The sequence below is a fragment of the Pelodiscus sinensis genome, chromosome 1, assembly GCF_049634645.1.
Source record: "Pelodiscus sinensis isolate JC-2024 chromosome 1, ASM4963464v1, whole genome shotgun sequence".
NCBI lineage: Eukaryota > Metazoa > Chordata > Testudines > Trionychidae > Pelodiscus > Pelodiscus sinensis.
The window spans coordinates 20,419,922-20,439,327 of NC_134711.1; the positions used below are offsets into that span (position 1 = coordinate 20,419,922).

The 19,406-nt window shown below is 42.8% G+C and overlaps 1 protein-coding gene across 8 annotated transcripts in view; it reads right to left on the minus strand.

The window, feature by feature from the left end:
- Nucleotides 1–1,506: 1,506 nt before the first annotated feature.
- Nucleotides 1,507–19,406, minus strand: part of CD36 (CD36 molecule (CD36 blood group)) — a 63,536-nt gene continuing 45,636 nt past the window's right edge. For 7 of the 8 annotated variants that reach the window (XM_075926457.1, XM_075926429.1, XM_075926451.1 and 4 more), the window contains exons 8-14: nt 18,476–18,545; nt 12,297–12,484; nt 11,378–11,496; nt 9,354–9,427; nt 5,772–5,826; nt 3,630–3,789; nt 1,507–2,128 (exon numbers count right to left, since the gene is read on the minus strand). In XM_075926457.1, the coding sequence (XP_075782572.1) occupies nt 2,106–2,128; nt 3,630–3,789; nt 5,772–5,826; nt 9,354–9,427; nt 11,378–11,496; nt 12,297–12,484; nt 18,476–18,545 (689 nt within the window). In that variant the 3' untranslated portion in view covers nt 1,507–2,105. Of the gene's footprint in view, nt 2,129–3,621; nt 3,790–5,771; nt 5,827–9,353; nt 9,428–11,377; nt 11,497–12,296; nt 12,485–18,475; nt 18,546–19,406 lie in introns of those variants that run through there. The other variant, XM_075926473.1, reaches the window with a different exon arrangement.

Genomic DNA, 19,406 nt, shown 5'->3' on the forward strand with positions numbered 1-19,406 from the left:
GGAGGCAGAGGATGCAATTGCCCCAGGGCATAGTGATTCTGAAGGGCAGGGCTTCCCACCACCACTGCCATTACTGCAGCAGCAGTGGGAGCCAGAGCCCCATGCCCTTTAGAATCACTGCAAAGCCCTGGCCAGCTCTGAGGGCCAGCAGGGGCCAGGCACTGCACCGTGCAGCAAAGTTCCCTCTAAGCTGTGTGGCAGCATGGCCCCACAGCTGCTTAATGAGCCCCTCCCTGCCAGGAGATCAGGACCACCTAGCTGGGGGAGGGGCACTTCTCCCTCATCAGAGAGCTAATGCAGAGAAGTGCCTCTCCCCCAGCTAAGCAACTCCGTGCACAGAGCCTGGAGCCCCTGGTTGGGTGGTGCTCATTAAGCAGCTGTGGGTCCATGCTACCATGTAGCTCAGAGGGAACCTTGCTTGCCAGATGGTGCTGGGGACTGGCTGCCCCTCCCTGCCCCTTTTGCCCAAATCCCTACTCCTTCCAGGCACACGAAGCTGCCCTTCCTACATTGCTCAGGGGCCCAACAATCATGTCAGCTCCCCTGATTGCAGCAATGCTTCCACATGCCAGGCCCATGCTGTTCAGCATTTGAGGCTGCTTTTTTCTGTGACTACAGCCTCAGGCTTTATTTTTCTTTTGCAGTTCACCTTGGAGGACAAGCCAACCAAGTCCTGAGAAGTGCTGAGCTTCAAGCACTCTCATTCCAGTAACCACACAACACATCTCCATCATAATCATCCCAGGCCTCGGCTGAGTGGAGAAAATCTGTCTAGGTAAGCATGTGTCAGGCATCCTAACCATGTGATCAGCCCAATCATAGATGGCTGTGGGCAATTATTGATGAATTTCCCACTCATAGGATTCTAAAAATTATAAATGTCATGATTTCAGATATTGAAAGCTTTGATAGTACTCTGTGGAAACTGTAGGGGACCAGACTCAAAAAGGGGGCTGCAGCGAGATCTCAAGTTTATTGCCAGGAGGTTGTTATAATGCCACGCTGACTTTTGCCCTGCAGCTGGCAGTGGCACTGCCTTTGGAATTGAGTGCCCAGCTAGCAGCCATCACTCTCCAGCCACTCAGCTCAAAAGGCAGCCCAGAAATCAAGTGACAATGCCGCAAACTCTCTATAACGTCCCTCAAACCCTCTCCCTCCTGCAACCGCTTTCTGAGTTGGGACACCCAGTTTGAGAAACACGGGTCTTCCCCCCATGAAATCTTGATAGTATAGGATAAAAGTACACAAAATATCATATTTGATGGGGAAGACCAGATTTCATGGTCTGTGATGGATTTTTCATGACTGTGAATTGGTAGGCCCCTAACTATTGGCCAAGGAAATGCCAGAAAGTTCAGGTGAAGAGAGGGACAACACAACAGACCAAGAACAGGGATAGGGCTGCTGTACAAATGTTTAGAAAGGAAACAGTGTGTGGGTACATCTCAGCCACCATTAGCAGTCATGCATGTATTTGGTTCATGTCTGTACATACATTGTTGAAAATAAAGCTTCTCAGAAAGCCTTTATTGACATTCAGATATTATGGTTAACCACTTTACACAATAAACTTGATAGTCATTATAATTCACATCTCTGAAGAGAGGAGAGCAGTTTTATTGCAAGAACATCCATTGCTTGTGAGGAAAAAAAATACTGCATGTAAGTTCTAGAAAACTGCATGATCTTTGTGAGGTCACCATCCTGTGTTCTTGGAACCAGATCAGTCACTGGCTTTTACTTCTATTCTCACAGTCCCCAGAGAAGCATACCAGCAAGTCATATAAATGGGAGTATGTAGGCTGGATTCCAAACTGGATTTCAGTCTTCATCTGCAAATATGTTATTTGTAATTGAGGGTGGTACCACAGTAGTGGTTTCAGATTATGATTTTGTGGTGGCCTCTTTATGAAGGCAGTAAAAACGAGCCTTTTGAAATATCAAGGAGTTCCTGGATAAGAAGTTGGATTCTGTATGTTCTTCACAGAAAGGAAAGATACATTAATTCCATAGGGTTTTAATGTGTATAAACACTGTCACGAGACCAGATTTTTCTGCCACTGAATTGTACAAACTTCTTGTTTGAAATTGGAAGTAACTATTGCCTACATGGAAACTCCTTTGTCACCTGTAATGGAAAAAGTCAGAAGTTAATTAATCATATGGTATATGGTATTCCCATATGATATTCCTGCAAAATAGCTAACTCAGTTGACCTGAGAGAAAGGGTAATTATGGTAACTACAATCTCTTGTTTTGTATTATGTGACACAAAACATTGTTCTGTACTATATAATCTGATATTTTTACTTTGATATTATTGAAATGTTGATCTTATATACTCATTTCCTTCAATTCACCCAATATCCCCACCTAAACTTTTATATCAAATCTATTATTTGAACTACTCTGCTGTACCTCTTTGTGCATCATAGAACTATATCCTGTCCTATATTCTGGAGCTGCATAGGGCCAAAACCCAGATAAACTGGTGTGGTTCTGCTACAAAGTAGTGATGAGGGACAATTTGGAAACCCTGTGGAAGAGATCCATACATCCTGATCACTCTGCTGAGAGGGCGGCCCTACAATGCAGTGCACAGGAGATTTAGGGATTCCAGCAGGGACTTGCTGCTAGGAGATCATGTGGATTTACACCTATGTGGTTTCACCTGACATTCTACCAGACAGATGGGCAGTTGGAGCAGTCAAAGAGGCAATTCTGATCTGGGCAATGGGCAACAGGCAACAGGTATGGTTGACTCTTTGAAACAGCCCCACTGACTCTTTGAAAACAAGAGGTCATTCTGGAAGTTACCAATTCCCAAGGTCTTATCTTGCATGAATTCCAGTCTGTCAATAACACTGGCTGTGTCTAGACTGGCAAGTTTTTCTGCAAAATCATCTGCTTTTGTGGAAAAACTTGCCAGCTGTCAACACTGGCTGCTTGAATTTCCGCAAGAACACTGATGATCTCATGTAAGATCATCAGTGTTCTTGCGGAAATACTGTGCTGCTCCTGTTTGGGCAAAAGCCCTCTTGCACAAATCATTTGCACAAGAGGGCCAGTGTAAACAGCACAGTACTGTTTTCCGCAAAAAAGCCCCGAATGCGAAAATGGCGATCGGGGCTTTTTTGCGGAAAACTGCGTCAAGATTGGCCACGGACTCTTTTCCGCAAAAAGTGCTTTGGCAGAAAAGTGTCCTGCCAATCTAGACGCTCTGTTCCGAAAATGCTTTTAATGGAAAACTTTTCCGTTAAAAGCATTTCCGGAAAATCATGCCAGTGTAGATGTAGCCACCATGTTTGAACATGGCTAGGAACCACATTAGCAAATGTCAACTGAAAAAGGCTGGAACTTTATAAAAGAAAACCTGACCTGAAAAGAAAGGGTGTGTGTTGAGTTTGAGTGAAAATTAGAATGCAGTATGGCTGTTTATTAAATAATTCTGGGGCTGGCCTCTTAGGCTTGTCCTGGAGTCACCAGGAATTAAAGATTAATCCTTAATTAAAGATTATGGCATGTGATGAAGCCTCCATCCAACCAAAAAAGGCAACCTTCATCTGAAGTCACTTCTCTGGTGAAGCTGCCATGGGGGACAGCACAATTAGCACCCGAGATCTACTTACTTGATTTATTTGATTGGCAAATGAAATATGAGACGATGAATGCTAGGAACATCACAGAACCGACTATGATCAGCACCACTTGCAGCAAACTCAGCAGCTTCATCGGAGAGATCACTTTCGATCTGAACATTGTTGCTTTCTCATCATCAATAGTCGCCGTCTGAAACAGTGCAAGAGCATTTGCGGCTGAAGCATGCAAGTCCTTTCTCACCAAACAGTGTGATGGCGTATACATGGATTAAAGGGCAAGGACTGGATCCTTGCAATGTTCCATACTGCAGTGCCTAACTGTTGCTCTGCCACCCAGTGGATTCCACAGTCTTGATTTACATGCCCGGGTCCCTATACAGTGCCTAGGCAGGGACAGGCACCTAAGAATGGGAGCTGCATAAGTCAGCTTGCCAAGCAGGGAGCTTCCAGAACTAATCGATGAAATATATCAAGGAGAGGAATGGGGGTCTGAAGCGCTTTCCCCTAGGGTCTTGGGCACCTAAGTCTAGGTGAGCTGGAGGAGCCCTGAAGTAAAATACCTCTCCTATAATACATAAGAACATAAGAACGGCCAACAAAGGTACATCTAGCCCAGTATCTGTCTGCTAACAGTGACCAAATGCCAGACTCCACAGAGGGAGGGAACAGAACAGGTAATTCTCACATAATCCCTCTCTTGTAACTCATTCTGAGTCCCTGACACACGGTGGCTAGGGGCACCATTCCTATCCATTCTGGCTAATAAGTATTGATGGACCTAACCTCCATGAATTAATCTAGTTCTTTTTTGAATCCTGTTAAAGTCCTGTTCTTCACAACATCCTCCAGCACAGTCCACAGGTTTACTGTGTACTGCATGAAGAAACACTTCCTTTTGTTTGCATTAAACCTGCTACCTATTAATTTCATTTGGTGACCCCTAGTTCTTATGTTATGGGAACAAGTAAATAACTTTTCCTTATTTCCTTATAAACGTAAGTGTAGATTTGCAAAAGGAGGTTTAGCCTAGTGATTAGAGCCTGCATGAGCATGTGGGAGACGTGGGCTCAAATCCTCTCTGCCCCATTGAGAGAAGGGTCTCCCCCTTTCAGGAGAGTGCCTATGAGCTCCTACTCCAGGGCTGTGTCTAGACTGGCATGATTTTCCAGAAATGCTTTTAATGGAAAAGTTTTCCATTAAAAGCATTTTCGGAACAGAGCGTCTAGCTTGGCACAGACGCTTTTCTGCAAAAGCACTTTTTGCGGAAAAGCGTCTGTGCCAATCTAGACGCACTTTTCTGCAAAAAAGCCCCGATCACCGTTTTCGCAATTGGGGCTTTTTTGCGGAAAACAGTACTGTGCTGTCTACACTGGCCCTTTTGCGCAAAAGTTTTGCGCAAAAGGGACTTTTGCCTGAACAGGAGCAGCATAGTATTTCCGCAAAAAGCACTGATTTCTTACAGTAGAAAGTCAGTGCTTTTGCAGAAATTCAAGAGGCCACTGTAGACAGCTGGCAAGTTTTTCCGGAAAAGCGGATGATTTTCCGGAAAAACTGGCCAGTCTAGACACAGCCCAGCTGTTTTGAGTATTTGGAGGCATATGGGCACAATGCCTGCTGGATTGGACCCCACTGGCAGAACAGGCTTAGCACCTAGTCTGAGGAAGTTGCAAAGGCTCAGATATGACATGAGCAACTGGGGAACCTGTGCTCATGCTCACTGGGAGAAACTTACGCATCTAGAAAACTTCAGGGGCTAACAGAGTTAGGCAGCAGCTGAGTGGGGGTTCTGTGAAAGTTGGGTATCTATGAGCTTTTATGGCTCTAGCTGTAGGTGCCTAATTTCAGGCCAACAAGACTGTAAATTTTAGCTCTGGACTTTTTTAGTAAATCTCCTAGATTATTTTTAATAAAGCTGAAATAATTAGAATGATTAATAGAATCATAGAATACTAGAACTGGAAGGTACCTTGAGAGATCATGCAGTCCAGTCCCCTTCCCTCACAGCAGGACCGAGCACCGTTTAGATCATCCCTGATAGATGGCTACCCAAACTGCTCTTAAATATCTCCAGTAATGGAGATTCCACAACCTCCCTGGGCAATTTACTCCACTGTTTAACCACCCTGACAGTTAGGAAGTTTTTCCTAATGTCTAACCTGAAAACATACTAACCTCATTCAGCCAAAGAATAGGGAAGATGTAGGATTCTTTAATTTTTGATAAAGCACTGTAAGAAATATTGAGATAAAAGAATTAAAACAACACATTATTTACATGTTGCATATTTACAATTTCCAGATAGCAGTTTCTCACACACTATACTCTACCACTTTTCTGAAAGTGTCAGAGAGCACAATCTGTATGCAAACACGTGGGAAACCTCCAGTAAATTCAAACTATAGCAATCCTACATAGTGTGAAAAAGTATGTGAAAAAGAAGATAGATTGATAATGTATGTACAGGTTGGACCTCCCTGGTCCAGCACCCTCAAGACCTGACCGGTCCAGGACAAGGAATTTTTCCAGATCAGGGGAGGTCTGGAAGGTGGGATGCAAACCTCCCTGCTGGGTTCCTCTCCCCAGCCACCTGAGCTTCTGTCCCCAGCCTCCTGTCCCCGCAAGCTGTGACAGTCTCACTGGAGTTCTCACTGGGCCCACCACCCCACTGACCTCGTGCAGCCCTGCATTCTCACCAGAGCTCCCGGTAGTCCAACTGGTCTCACGGCCACCCTGCCACTCTGCCAGAATTTCCAGAGACCCCAGAAAATGCAAACCCCACTACCCCATGAGTTCTGCCCCCACCGCCAGCTTCCCTGCCCTGCCAGCTGCCAGCTCTGATGCCCCTGAGGGCTCTACTACCCTGCTGGTCCTGCCGGTCAGCTTCGCTCCGAGCTGCCAGCAACCTCTGCTAGTGGGGAGCTCCAGTCCTACAAAAATCCTTAGTTCTGCTGGGCCACAGATGTCGTCAGACCAGAGATTCCAAGACCACAGACTTTCAACCTGTATAATTATCTATATCTTTATTATTATCATAATATTTTTTTTCTTATGTATCTTCCCTCCCCAAGCCAGTGTTTCATATCTGTCTGTTGTCCTTCATCATATAATTAGATTACAAACTCTCAGTCGGTTGAAGGGAGGAGACTTTATGACTGTATTCTAAATTAAATGCGTGTATAGTACCTAGACCGCAATGAGGTTTGTATCTCTTGTAGGTGCTCCCACATGTAAATAATAATTATGAGAAGGTGGATGTGTGCATACAGTGGGTACATTTAAAAGGTTTCTTCCATTTTGAAAGCTTCTACTAGTTTGAGAAATATATTTTATACTAGTTGAACCTCTCTCATCTGGGACTCCCTGGTCTGGTAACATCTGTGGTCCATCAGGACCACAGATGTTGCTAGACCAGAGAACCCCAGCTGCAGAGGTTAAGAGTAGCTAGGAGTGGAGTTGGTCTGGTCAGCAGAAGCCTGCAGTGGCAGTGACCTGAGTTTAGAGAGCCCCAACCTGGGTTCATGGCATTCTAGGAGCAGCTGCCACCGTGTGTGGATCCAGAGCTGGGAAACTCCGGGAGTAGCTGCTGCCGCATGCAGGACTAGGATCAGGGAACCCCAGGAGCAGCTGCCACCATGTGGGAACTGGGGGCAGCAGAGCCAAGCAAGTGGTACAGAGTAGGTCAGGCCTCTGGGTTCTCCTGGGGCAGCAGCCAAGAAGGAAGCCCTTGGAGAACCTGGATGCCTGACCTCCCCTGGTCCAGCAAATTCCCTTCTTCAGGACCACTGTGGTCCCAAGAGTGCCAGACCAGGGAGGTTCAACCTGTACTTGAAATAAGAACCATGAATGGAAACAGTAATCTCTTTTGCAATATTTAGGGTGCGCGTGCTCACGCGTGTGTGTGTGTGTGTTAGGACTGACTGGCTGTTGTAAAAAATGCATATTTGTTGAAATTTAAAACTGTTAAACAGTGTCAAATTCAATGAAACAGATGGCAATAAAAAGGTCAGTAAAAATACTAAGATTATCAAAGCATAGGTAATAAAGAACAAGAAATTTTCTATTTTGGGGTTCCAAATTCCACTATATTTACAATAAAGGTAAAGGGGAAAAAAAGGGTAACACTGAAATGAAATTTTTCAGAATTATGAAGCAATCTATTTTGGATGACCCAAACCAAAAAATGTTTTGGATTTGTATTTAGTAAAAATGTTTGAGATTTCAATCTTTCATTCTAACTTGAAATAAGATTTTTTTTAATGTAAGGATTATTGTCCAATCCGAAAAACATGTATCACTTGTCCCAAATATTTATATATATGCATGCACAATAATGGGATCATTCCAAGGTTAATGCATGAATATATATTTTTACTTATAGTTTTCAGTCAGAATGACTTTTGTTTTTAAATTAAACAATGAAGAACAAAAGTAAGCAATTTTTGAAGAAATACAAAGTATGTTTCCTGTGTATGTCTCCAGAATATTAAATGGTCCAGGTTATCATTTTCATTGACACTAGTTTTTGGAATATTATTCATATTCTCCATATAGTATCTAATTCTGCTTTTGCTTCTCTTCCCTTGTATTGATAGTAGAGTCATATCATACCTCTAGTTCCCAATTCAATGGCAAGTGTAATCAATGAAAGACTTTCTATTGACCGTAATAAGCATTGGATCAGGCTTTAGTGCATAATAGCCATTTCCAAGAAAATGGAGATTCGAATTTTACTTGCAAATATTTGAGTAGAAGGACATTTTAAAAATGAAAATATCAGCAAATTTTTAAAATTAAAAACAGAACATTTCATGACATTCACAAATATTTCACACATCATGTTGAAACATTCTGCATTTTGAAATGTCACAAATTGGAAAATATTTAAGACTTGACTTTTTATATTTTACAAAATTGTGCATCTTCTTATATTTATAATTATGTCTGATTCCAATGGACCTACAAATTAGTTAGGAAGTATACTCGTATTTTTTTTCTAAAAGCTCCATTTTGGGTGATATCAGAAAATACAGAAGTGCTGGAAAAGAATTTTACAAGTGGCAAGGCACGCCATCCTTACTCTAGCCCAGCACTGAAATCTGTGGGACTATTCATGTGCTGAAAGACATGTACATGTTTAAGTGCTTTGCAGGCTCAGGGCCAAAGTATGCCTCACCCTGCAGGACAGACCCCTAAATCTCTATTAACAAAATTAAAGCCAAGTTATTTATAAAAGTAAATAGTATCCATTGTTGGACCTTAATTACTGGATTAAATTCAGAGCTGGTGGGAGAGAAACACCAAGTGAATCTTCTCCTGAAATCAGAGACCACTGTAATATTGTGAGCCCAGCTTCTTAATGGCTCCCAGTCCTAGCTCGCTACACACCGATTCCCAAGGGACATTCCAGCATTCAGGGATCACTAGGGTGTAAGGATACCCCTGCCATGTATCCTGTGCCAACTGCTGAGATGTGACCTGTAGTGGAACAATTACATTCATCTACTCTTCCCACAGATTTCCCCAGTGCTGGGGATTTTCAGAGGTTTGGTTTAGGAATGTAAACCCATAGCTGCCCTACTGCAGAACTGAGACACACTATCATAACATGGTCATTATGAAATGCATATTTAATATTTAAATTATATTGACTATAACACTAGCAAGCATTTTTGTAGAGCTAGTTACCATAATAGCAAAAGAGCTAACAACCAAAATATTGTACTTATGTTTTAGAAACAAAGAGAAAATACTTACTCAATTTTTGGTTCACGCTTCACCAGTAAGTTTACTTGCAGCCTTTTGGCAAATCGTAATGTAAACCCAGTGGTCTAAAGCCAGAAAGATGGAAAAGGAGAAAACACAAAATAAAACAAAAGCAACTAAAACAACCACAGTGAATTTAATGTGTGTGATGGTGGACAATACAAGCTTAAATCTGGAACAGGTACATCAGATAAACTCGGGTTGCCACTATTCATGAAGGCTGTGTCTAGACTGGCCAGTTTTTCTGGAAAATCAGCCGCTTTTCCGGAAAAACTTGTGAGCTGTCTACACTGCTCTAATCTAACTTCAGGTACTTAATTTAGATTACATTGTTATAATTTATAAAGTCAAAACTAAATAGTTGTGAATATTTTGTTTTGTGAAAAATTCCAAGAATTCAAGTTTCCATCCCATTTCAGGACAGACCAATTTTTCATGGGGCAGAATTCCATTTTTGGTTACCTTTCATTAGTACCAATTACAGAGGTGTTTTTGTGAACATCTGTGCCTTAAGAAGAGGTCTGAGACTCACAACTAGTTTTTCAGACACATGAGTTAATCTTAATGTTCATCTTAAAGGTGAAACATTTTGGTATCATCTGTTTGTTTTAACTTGTTTTTTTTTTATAAATAATTCAGCCACGAACCAATCCAGCATAAAAAGTGTATAATTTGAAGAATGCAATTAGCTGGATTGCAATAATACAATGAGACTCCTCACATACTTCAAGTTAAGCACATGCTTTGCAGGACTAGAACTCAAGTAGAGTGAAAATTTGAACTGACTAAAATCAGACGTGCAGCAATATTTTTAGATTGGGATTTATCCCAGATGAAAAGTGTGGCAATCAAATGCCCTTGGAATCAGATAAATGGTGAACTTCATTATTACAGTCATTCATTCGGAAAGCAGACCAGACTGTACTGCAATTGAGCTGGTTTCATGACCAGGTTGGACCTCCCTGGTCCAGCACAAGAGAATTTGCCAGACCAGGGGAGGTGTCCCCTGCCACTGGCTCCAAGCCAGCTAGGCCCCTGTCTCTGGCCCCCACTACTCCCTCCCCAGCCAGGCTGCCTGTTCTGTTGCCGCAGGCCCCTTGTCCCTCACTGCCACGTGTGGCTGGGTTTCTCCAGCCCTTGGCCCTAGCTCCACACTGCTGTGGGTGGCCAGGTTCCCCCAGCTCCACACTGCCACCAGTAGCCACACTCCTCCAGTTGCCAGCCCAGTGCTGCCATGGGCAGCCAGAGTTTTCTGGCCCCTGACCTCACACTGACACAGGCTACTGGGGTTCTCTGGCTCCATGCTGCTGTGGCAGGCAGGTTTCCCGAGCTCCATACTAGTGTAAGTGGCTAAGTTTCTCCAGCCCCCGCCCCTGTCCTGCCATGGGAAGACAAGGTTCCCCAGCCCCACACTTGCAGACAAGGTTCCCCAGCCCCACACTTGCCACAGGCTGACAGTGGTCCAGGCCCCACTGCTGTGAGGCTCTGGACCTGCTGCCTCCTGCCCCCAGCCCCAGCTGGGCTGCTGGCCCTCCTGCCATTAGGTTCTCAGGATCAGGTCCTACTGGAACATGAAGTTTCTAGACCAGAGAGTGCTGGTTTTCAGAGGTTCGACCTGTATATTGATAAGCTGAACAGTATTGTGAAGATACATTTGTATTTTGTGCTGACAATGTGGCAATCTCTGAATTCTGATGATCTGTATCAAATGGAATCTATGCATAGTTTTGTAAAAACTGAATTCTGAGTGAGATTTTGCCTACCCAAAATGACCCCAATCTGCTAACTAGAGAGAGGAGTCAAAATTAACACTTTTATGTGAGCCACCAAACTTTGGAGGTCAGAATAAGATTGGGGCTTAATTCTAAACCCCATTTAATGTGGTTTGGCAAAACCCAAACTCCAAAATATGGGCTCCTCCAATCATATCTGAAATGAATTAATATTATATCTATACTGTAAAACCAATATTCTGCATGGCCATCAAGAAACAAATATTATAAATGTTGGCTTACAGGCTCTATATCTAAAAAGGTCTCGTGTTCATCCTTATTTGGACTCAGTCCTTCAGTATGGTTGGACACATCTTCACTTGCATACAGAAAATGGGGAAGTGTAATAAACACTGGTTTTCCTAGTAGAGAAAGACAAACAAAATTGGAAAGTTAACTGTTAGTCTTGTTTTTCTTATTGAAGTGTCTTATCTGAGGGGACATGTATGTGAATGATATGCACACAAAAATACACATTCATTCTGCAGATTTACTAAACCTAAAGCAGAGAGAGATTCTATTGGCATCTAGATAGTTTGCATAAGTAAAATTAGTTGCTATTACAATTACTGCATATGGGCCAAATTCCAGCTGTAAGTTTACTCCAGTTGCTGCTCTCACTCTGCTAATATGCACGGATAGTTATGCCATCATGTATATGAGATCTCCTGAAGCCAGGCACTTGTGAGTATTCAAGACTTTTATGCAGTCAATGAAGCTTCTTTTATCCGCCTCTCCCCACCCCATCACAGACACAGGAGAGATAATTTAGGATAATTTAGTATTGAATATGTAAATAGTATTGAAACTTCCATCTCTCTCTCTCTTCTTTATCCATCTCCCATATTTTTATTTGTTGCATTTGTGCCATCTCCAAAGCTATATAAATAGTCCCATCACTACAGTCTCCGAGCATCTCCCATGCATTCATGAATTTATCTTCACAGCCCCCTATTAAGGTAAAGAAGTATTCAAGTTCCTGTTTAAGGAATTGAATGCTTCAGAGAAATTAAGTTACTTCCTCAGGGTCACAGGAAATTCTTGACAAAGTCAAGAACTGAAATTAAATTTCTAGACTCACAGGCTTGTACCTTAGCCACAAAACTATCTTTCCCCCCAAGACAAATAGCTTGTTTGGATTAGTGGCATCTTACTACTATACCTTCTTTACAGGCACTAATGTTCAGGGCTCCAGCTGATGTGCAATTTTTTGAGAAATCCTTTTCTGTGCAGAAGCAAATATTTTCTGGGCTTTCAAGGGGAGACGCAAATGCTGCACGAGGTACTGTAAAACGATACAGGGGAATTTCCTTCACAATCTGCTCGCTCTCAAATATGCCATAGATAGATCTGAAGATAAAAGAGAAATGTTTCAATTGTCTCTTGTTTATATTATAATTACAGGTGTTTTGGTCCCTAGAAATTTCTTTTTTTTTAATGATAAAGTGCTGTTGGGAACAGTTTGGGTGATTTCAGGCTCCTTTAGCTCTGGCTTATCAGTTGGTGGAAATGCTTAGACAACGATCAAGTGTACATGACTTTTCCAAAAACGAGACAGAGGAAGTGGTGATTTTATAAGTCTCAAGAAAAAATCTAACTTTAAGAACAATAGTACCATGGGACTTTAGGGGCGTCATAGACTCTCCTTCACTAGAGGATTTTTGAAAAATAGGTGGAATAGTTATCTATCTTGGATGGTTCCAACACAACATCTCTTGGCAGGGGGACAAATAATATAACCTTTGTGGTCCCTTTCTTGTAACTCTATGGTTCTATGATACTATTATATAAAATACAGCAACACAAACATATACAGTTAAGAAGAAATGTACACATAGCTCCTTTCGAGGGACACACCTATGGGGGCCTGTTGGGAAGGAATGTTTTAAGTCTTTCAAAGATGTTTCTACCTGTCTTTATATTAGAAGAGTTTTACTATGTCAGAGGTATGATCTTTTTTCATAATAACATGATACCTATATAAGACTTAAGCTATTCCAGAATACTTATTCCAAAATAGCTTATTTCAAAATAGCCCATCTACACTGAAGGGTAGCCTCAAAATTAGCCCAAGCCAGGCTTCCCTAATGTAGACGTGCTATCTCAATTTAGAGCCCCAGGAGGAATCATAGAATCATAGAACCATAGAACTGGAAGAAACCTTAGAAGGCCATCAAGTCCAGCCCCCTGCCCAAGGCAGGACCAATCCCAACTAAATCAACCCAGCCAGGGCTTTTTCAAGCCGAGACTTAAACATAACTTAGAATGGCCCTGATGAGAGGCTATTTTGAAATAGCAGAAGTGGGTCATTTATACATGCCTTATTTTGAAATAGGGTATGTCTAGACTACAGGGTTTTGTCGACAGAAGTTTTGTCAACAGATACTGTCGACAAAGCTTCTGTCGACAAAGAGGGTGTGTCTAGACTACAGAGTTTTGTCGACAAAAGTGGACTTTTGTCGACAAAACTATACCTGCGTCCACACTACCGCTGAGTTCTGTCGACATAACGTCGACAGAACTCAGCAGTTTTGTCGACGTATGTAAACCTCATTTTACGAGGAATAACACCTTCTGTCGACAGAGTTTCTGTCGACAGAAGATGTTATTGAATGGAAACTGTCCTTTGCGTCCAGACTACCATGTCGACAAAAGCAGCTTGCTTTGTCGACAGAACTCAATGTAGTCTGGACGCGCTTTGTCGACAGACGTTTTGTCGACAGTATCTGTCGACAAAACTTCTGTCGACAGAAGCCTGTAGTCTAGACGTACCCAGAGTGTCTAGACTATATTCAGTTCTGTCGACAAAGCAAGCTGCTTTGTCGACAAAACCCTGTAGTCTAGACACAACCCTACATGCAATAACACCTTCTGTCGACAGAACTCTGTCGAAAGAAGGGGCTCGTCTACACTGGCCCCTTTTCCGGAAGGGGCATGTAAATTTCATGAGTCGTAGTAGGGAAATGCGCGGGGGATTTAAATATCCCCCGCGGCATTTAAATAAAAATGTCCGCCGCTTTTTTCCGGCTTTTAAAAAAGCCGGAAAAGAGCGTCTACACTGGCCCCGATCCTCCAGAAAAAGCGCCCTTTTCCGGAGGCTCTTATTCCTACTTCAAAGGATTACTTCAAAGTAGGAATAAGAGCCTCCGGAAAAGGGCGCTTTTTCCGGAGGATCGGGGCCAGTGTAGACGCTCTTTTCCGGCTTTTTTAAAAGCCGGAAAAAAGCGGTGGACATTTTTATTTAAATGCCGCGGGGGATATTTAAATCCCCCGCGCATTTCCCTACTACGACTCATGAAATTTACATGCCCCTTCCGGAAAAGGGGCCAGTGTAGACGTAGCCAAGGTGTTATGCCTCGTAAAATGAGGTTTACCAGCGTCGACAAAACTTCTGAGTTCTGTCAACGTTATGTCGACAGAACTCAGCGGTAGTGTAGACGCAGGTATAGTTTTGTCGACAAAAGTCCACTTTTGTCGACAAAACTCTGTAGTCTAGACACACCCATAGCTATTTTGGAATAGTTCTTCTTCTTCTTCATAGAATGAGTTTTACAGAAGTCGGAATAAGCTGTCTGTTATTTTGAAATTACTTCAAAATAACACAATTCCTGTGTAGATGCTCACATAGTTATTTCAGAATAACAGCCATTATTCCGAAATAACTTTGCTGTGTAGACACACCCCATGTCTGGATGTAGTTCGTTCAGTATTAAGATGCCTTATACTCGTATTGTTTATTTCACTTGGCAAACTGGAATTAGTACTAGTGTACATCGTTTTATACTGATACAGCTGCATCCATACCGTCCTGTTGGTTACTGGTATAGTTGAAGTGGCAAAACATTCTAGTGTGGATAAGCCATTAGGGAAAAAAAATAGTGTTTTGCGTGCCTTGGTGCCCTCAATTGCATTCTTTTCTAACTGCTGAGGCTAAGCTACAAATCAGACAGATCTGATATTACTAGAAACAGGCAAGCCGACACCTCTTGAGCAAGGTGGAGAGGAGCAACTCCATGCTCCTGGAATGGGCGGGGTCTCTGGCAGAAGGGGTGGGGCCAGGCAGCCATCCCTCAATGCCACCCGGACTGCCCCCCCCCCCCCCAGTGCCATCCTTCACTTGCCGCCCGGTGCTCTGCAGCACACTGTGTGGGGCTCTGACAGCCATTTAAAGGGTCTGGGGCACTGACTGCTGCCTCTACTACAGTAGCAGCAGTAGTGTCCAGGAGCCCTGTCCCCGTTAAATCTCTGGTTCTCAGGGCTGTTTCCCTCTTTGGCTCCCTCATCAGCAAGCCTGACTAGAAAGAAGAGACTATGATTAGTTCATCTCAGAACTAAGAGCCAGACAAGGTTTGAATGCACCCACAGGCTACATAAAGAAACAGTTTCTCTCTTCTTCACTGAGTACACAAAAAGTCCTTTGGTATAATTGGCAGATTTCAGTTTTGGAGTGTAAGCTGCTCTAGGAGAAGAATTTGACTTATAAACACTGATCCCTTTTAATGAAACTTTCAAATTAAATGACACATTTTAAATTAAAGAATAGAAAAGCTCATTCCTGTCACTGAAAGTCAAATTTGAGCCCACAAATACATGTTCTGAAAGAATTAAACTTCTGTTCTCTTAAAATCTATTGAGCAGTGTCTGTAACTGGTGCACTGGTGTGTGGCAAAAGCAGAAAGGAAAGGCTGAACAACCCCTAGCAATGAGATTTGTATGTATTTGTTTGCTTGTTTGTTTATTTATTTGCAAGAGCAGGTTATGATGACCAGGAGTTTAACAAAGTTCAAGAAAGAACTTTCATATATTCATGAAAGTTAAATCCATCAATGGCTAATAGCCAGGATGGGTCAGAATGGTGTCTTTAACCTCTGTTAGAGGCTGAGAATGGATGACAGGAAAGGGAGAGCTTGAAGATTTCCTGTTTTATTAGCTCCCTCTGGGGCATCTGGCATTGGCCACTGTCAGAAGATGGGATACTGGACATTTGTTTGATCCAGTATGGCCGTTCTTATGGTCCTATGTATATTCTTATGTATTTATTTATTTAAATATATATCATATTCTGAGAGAAAGCAGTTTGGTGTGTTTGGCTATGAAGGGGGAAATACACCTTTGTCCACATGGCCCATGTATCAGTTAAGTTCCACATAAGACCTCAAAATAATGCTTAAATGCCTCATGCTAACCCTTTGCACATGGGTGAATTGTAGTCTAAAAGTATGACTAAACACCTGGGGATTTCTGGAGAAAAAGGCCTGAGGATTACAGTGGACAAGAAGCTGGATATGAGCAACTGTGTGCCTTTGTTGCCAAGAAGACTAATGGCAAATAGGCCTGAATTATTAGGAGCATTGCCAGCAGATCTAGAGAAGTGATTATTCCCCTGGATTCAGCACTGGTGAGGCCACATCTGGGCTGCGTCTACACTACATGCTTCTTGCGCAAGAAACCTTTTGCGCAAGACTTCTTGCGCAAAAGTTCTTGCCCAAGAGTACGGCCACACTGCCATGTGCTTTTTCACAAGAGATGTGCTTTTTCACAAGAGCATCCATGGCAGTGTGGATGCTTTCTTGCTCAAGAAAGCTCTGATGGACATTTTAGCCATAAGGGTTTCTTGCGCAAGAAACCCCTGTTGCCCGTCCACACAGCCTTATTGGGCAAGAACTCTTGTGCAAGAGGGCTTATTCCTTGTGGAGAGAGGAATAACTCTTGTGTAAGATGTCCTCTGTTCCGAAACTTTACTGTAAATTTACTTGCACAGGAACGCGCGTGCAGTGTAGACACTCTGCAAGTTTTTGCGCAAGAAACCTGCAGTGTAGACGTAGCCTCACCTGGAGTATTGCACCTAATTATGGGCCCCATTACAGAAAGGATAAATAAAAGAGTCCAGAAGGGCAACAAAAATTATTAGGAGTCTGGGGCACATGACCTGTGAGGAGGGGTTGATGGAAATGGTCTTATTTAGTCTGTTGAAGAGCAGAGTGGGGGTTATTTAATAGCAGCCTTCAACTACCCGAGGAGTTTCAAAGAGGGAGCCAGGGTGTTCTTAGTGATGGCAGATGACAGAACAAGGAGCAATGGTTTCACGTTGCAGTGGGGAAGATCAAGTTTGGATATTAGGAAAATCTATTTTACTTGGAGGATGGCTAAGCACTGGAAGGGCTGCTGAGGGCAGTGGTGGAATCTGCATCTTTAGAGGTTTTTAAGGTCTGGCTTGACAAAGCCCTGGCCGGGATGATTTATTTGGGGTTGGTTCTTCTTTGAGCAGGGAGTTGGACTTGATGACCTCCTGAGGTGTCTTCCAACCCTAATCTGTGATTCTATGATTTTATGATGACAAACAAGCAGCAGATTGTGACATTGAGTCTTAGAGCTTGAGTCTGTAGACTTGGGCTGACAAGGCTTGTGCTATAGCTCTAAAAATAGCACTGTAGACATTTAGGCTCAGGGTTGAGCTCAGGCTCCTGCCGAGGCATCAAGGCCTAAGTTCCAGACAAAATCCAAATGTCAATCCTACTATTTTTAATCACTTTTGTACAAGCCCAAATCTTTAGACTCAGGCTCACTGACACAATTGCTGCTATTCATGTAGATTAGGGGTAGGGAACATAAAGCTCAGGGGCCAGATGTGGCCTCCGGCTTGCCTGAATCTGCATCTCAAGGCTTAGGGCTCTTCCTCCCCAGCATTGGGGAGCCCATGCTGATGCTCCAGCCCCCCACCAGCTTCCTGTAGGGATTTAGCTCACAAAATCTACTAGTCTGCCCTCCCTCCCCCCCCCCCCCCAGGCTCTGGTGTGAAAGAGAAATGTGGGGAGTGTCTTTCTGCTTCTCAGACAGGGGTCACATCAGTGAGAGCTTGTTTTTCTTTCCTTTGTTTGTTTTTTTTTGCATCTTACTAGTGCACCCTTGATGGATTCTGACCTCTGACCCCAGATATAGATGAGCCCTGTGGCCCAAACCCGAACACTGAGCACTAGTGTGAATAGTCCCTGTGAACTCAAGAGGCCTGAGTCTCTTTTCACTTTTACCAGTGTAATGATGATCTTCATTGGAGTTACTCCTGAATTACACCAGCACAAGTGATCTGCTACTTACTGGATGGCAGAGCCAGGCTTTAAGTAGAACATCATTGAGACAGCAGACTCACATTTACCAAAGGTTTGGTTATTGAGATGCTTCAGTGACCAGAGACCAACACACACCTAATGGGTGTAGTTCACTGTGTGTGGGTTACAGAAGCAGAGCAGCTTCATCAACTTCATCAATAATTTCCAGATAATATTATTTTGGTAAGCACTTATGGGAACAGGTGCACAATATAGGTACTTCCAAATGCCCTACCTGCAAATATCAGAGGAAAAGAAGCGCAGGATCTGGTTCTTCTTTACAAAAGGAGGAAATGATGCACCATCTGTGGATGAAATAAAATAGGAGATACAATGCAATTCCACTTGACGACATGAGGTCATTGACAAAGCCACAGTTTACTGGGGTCTTTTCCATACATTTCTGACAAAGAAAGACAAATTTAGTGCTTGTACACAGAGCGTATGTCTACACTTCCCCCCTAGTTCAGACTATGGAGACAAATGAAACATACCGAAGTTGCTAATGAAGTGTGGGATTTAAATATTCTGCATTTGATTAGCATATTCGCGTCCGGTCGCCATTTTAAAATGCCGGTTTCTCAATTTAACTTGCTGCATGTAGACGCAGTAGTCCGATGCAAAACCCTTCCCTCGAATTAACTGTTTCTCCTTGTGTAATGAGAAATAACAGTTAATTCGAGGGAAGGGTTTTGGATCGGACTACCGCGTCTATATGCGGCAAGTTAAATGGGGCAACCGGCATTTTAAAATGGTGACTGGCCGCGAATATGCTAATCAAGAAATCCCACGCTTTATTAGCAACTTCGGTATGCTTCACTTGCCTCTCTAGTTCGAACTAGGGGGCAAGCGTAGACATACCTATAAACCTAACTTTGGAACCCCATTTAAAGGCTCTATTTAATCTTTAATCTTAAATTTAGTATATACAGTCTATGGTGAGCTGGCAATATTATTAACAAATAATAACTGGCATGTGGCATAGTTTATATGGGACATTGAAAAGTATTAATGTCCCTGCAGCCTAGTAGATTCAACTCCAGAGTTTGTATGGCCAGAACATTTGAGACTTGATTTTCAGAGTCAAACGTCCTATTGATTCAATTGGAATTAGGGATACTCAGTGCTTATGTATCTCATATCCTTAATCTTTCAAACTCGCCTTT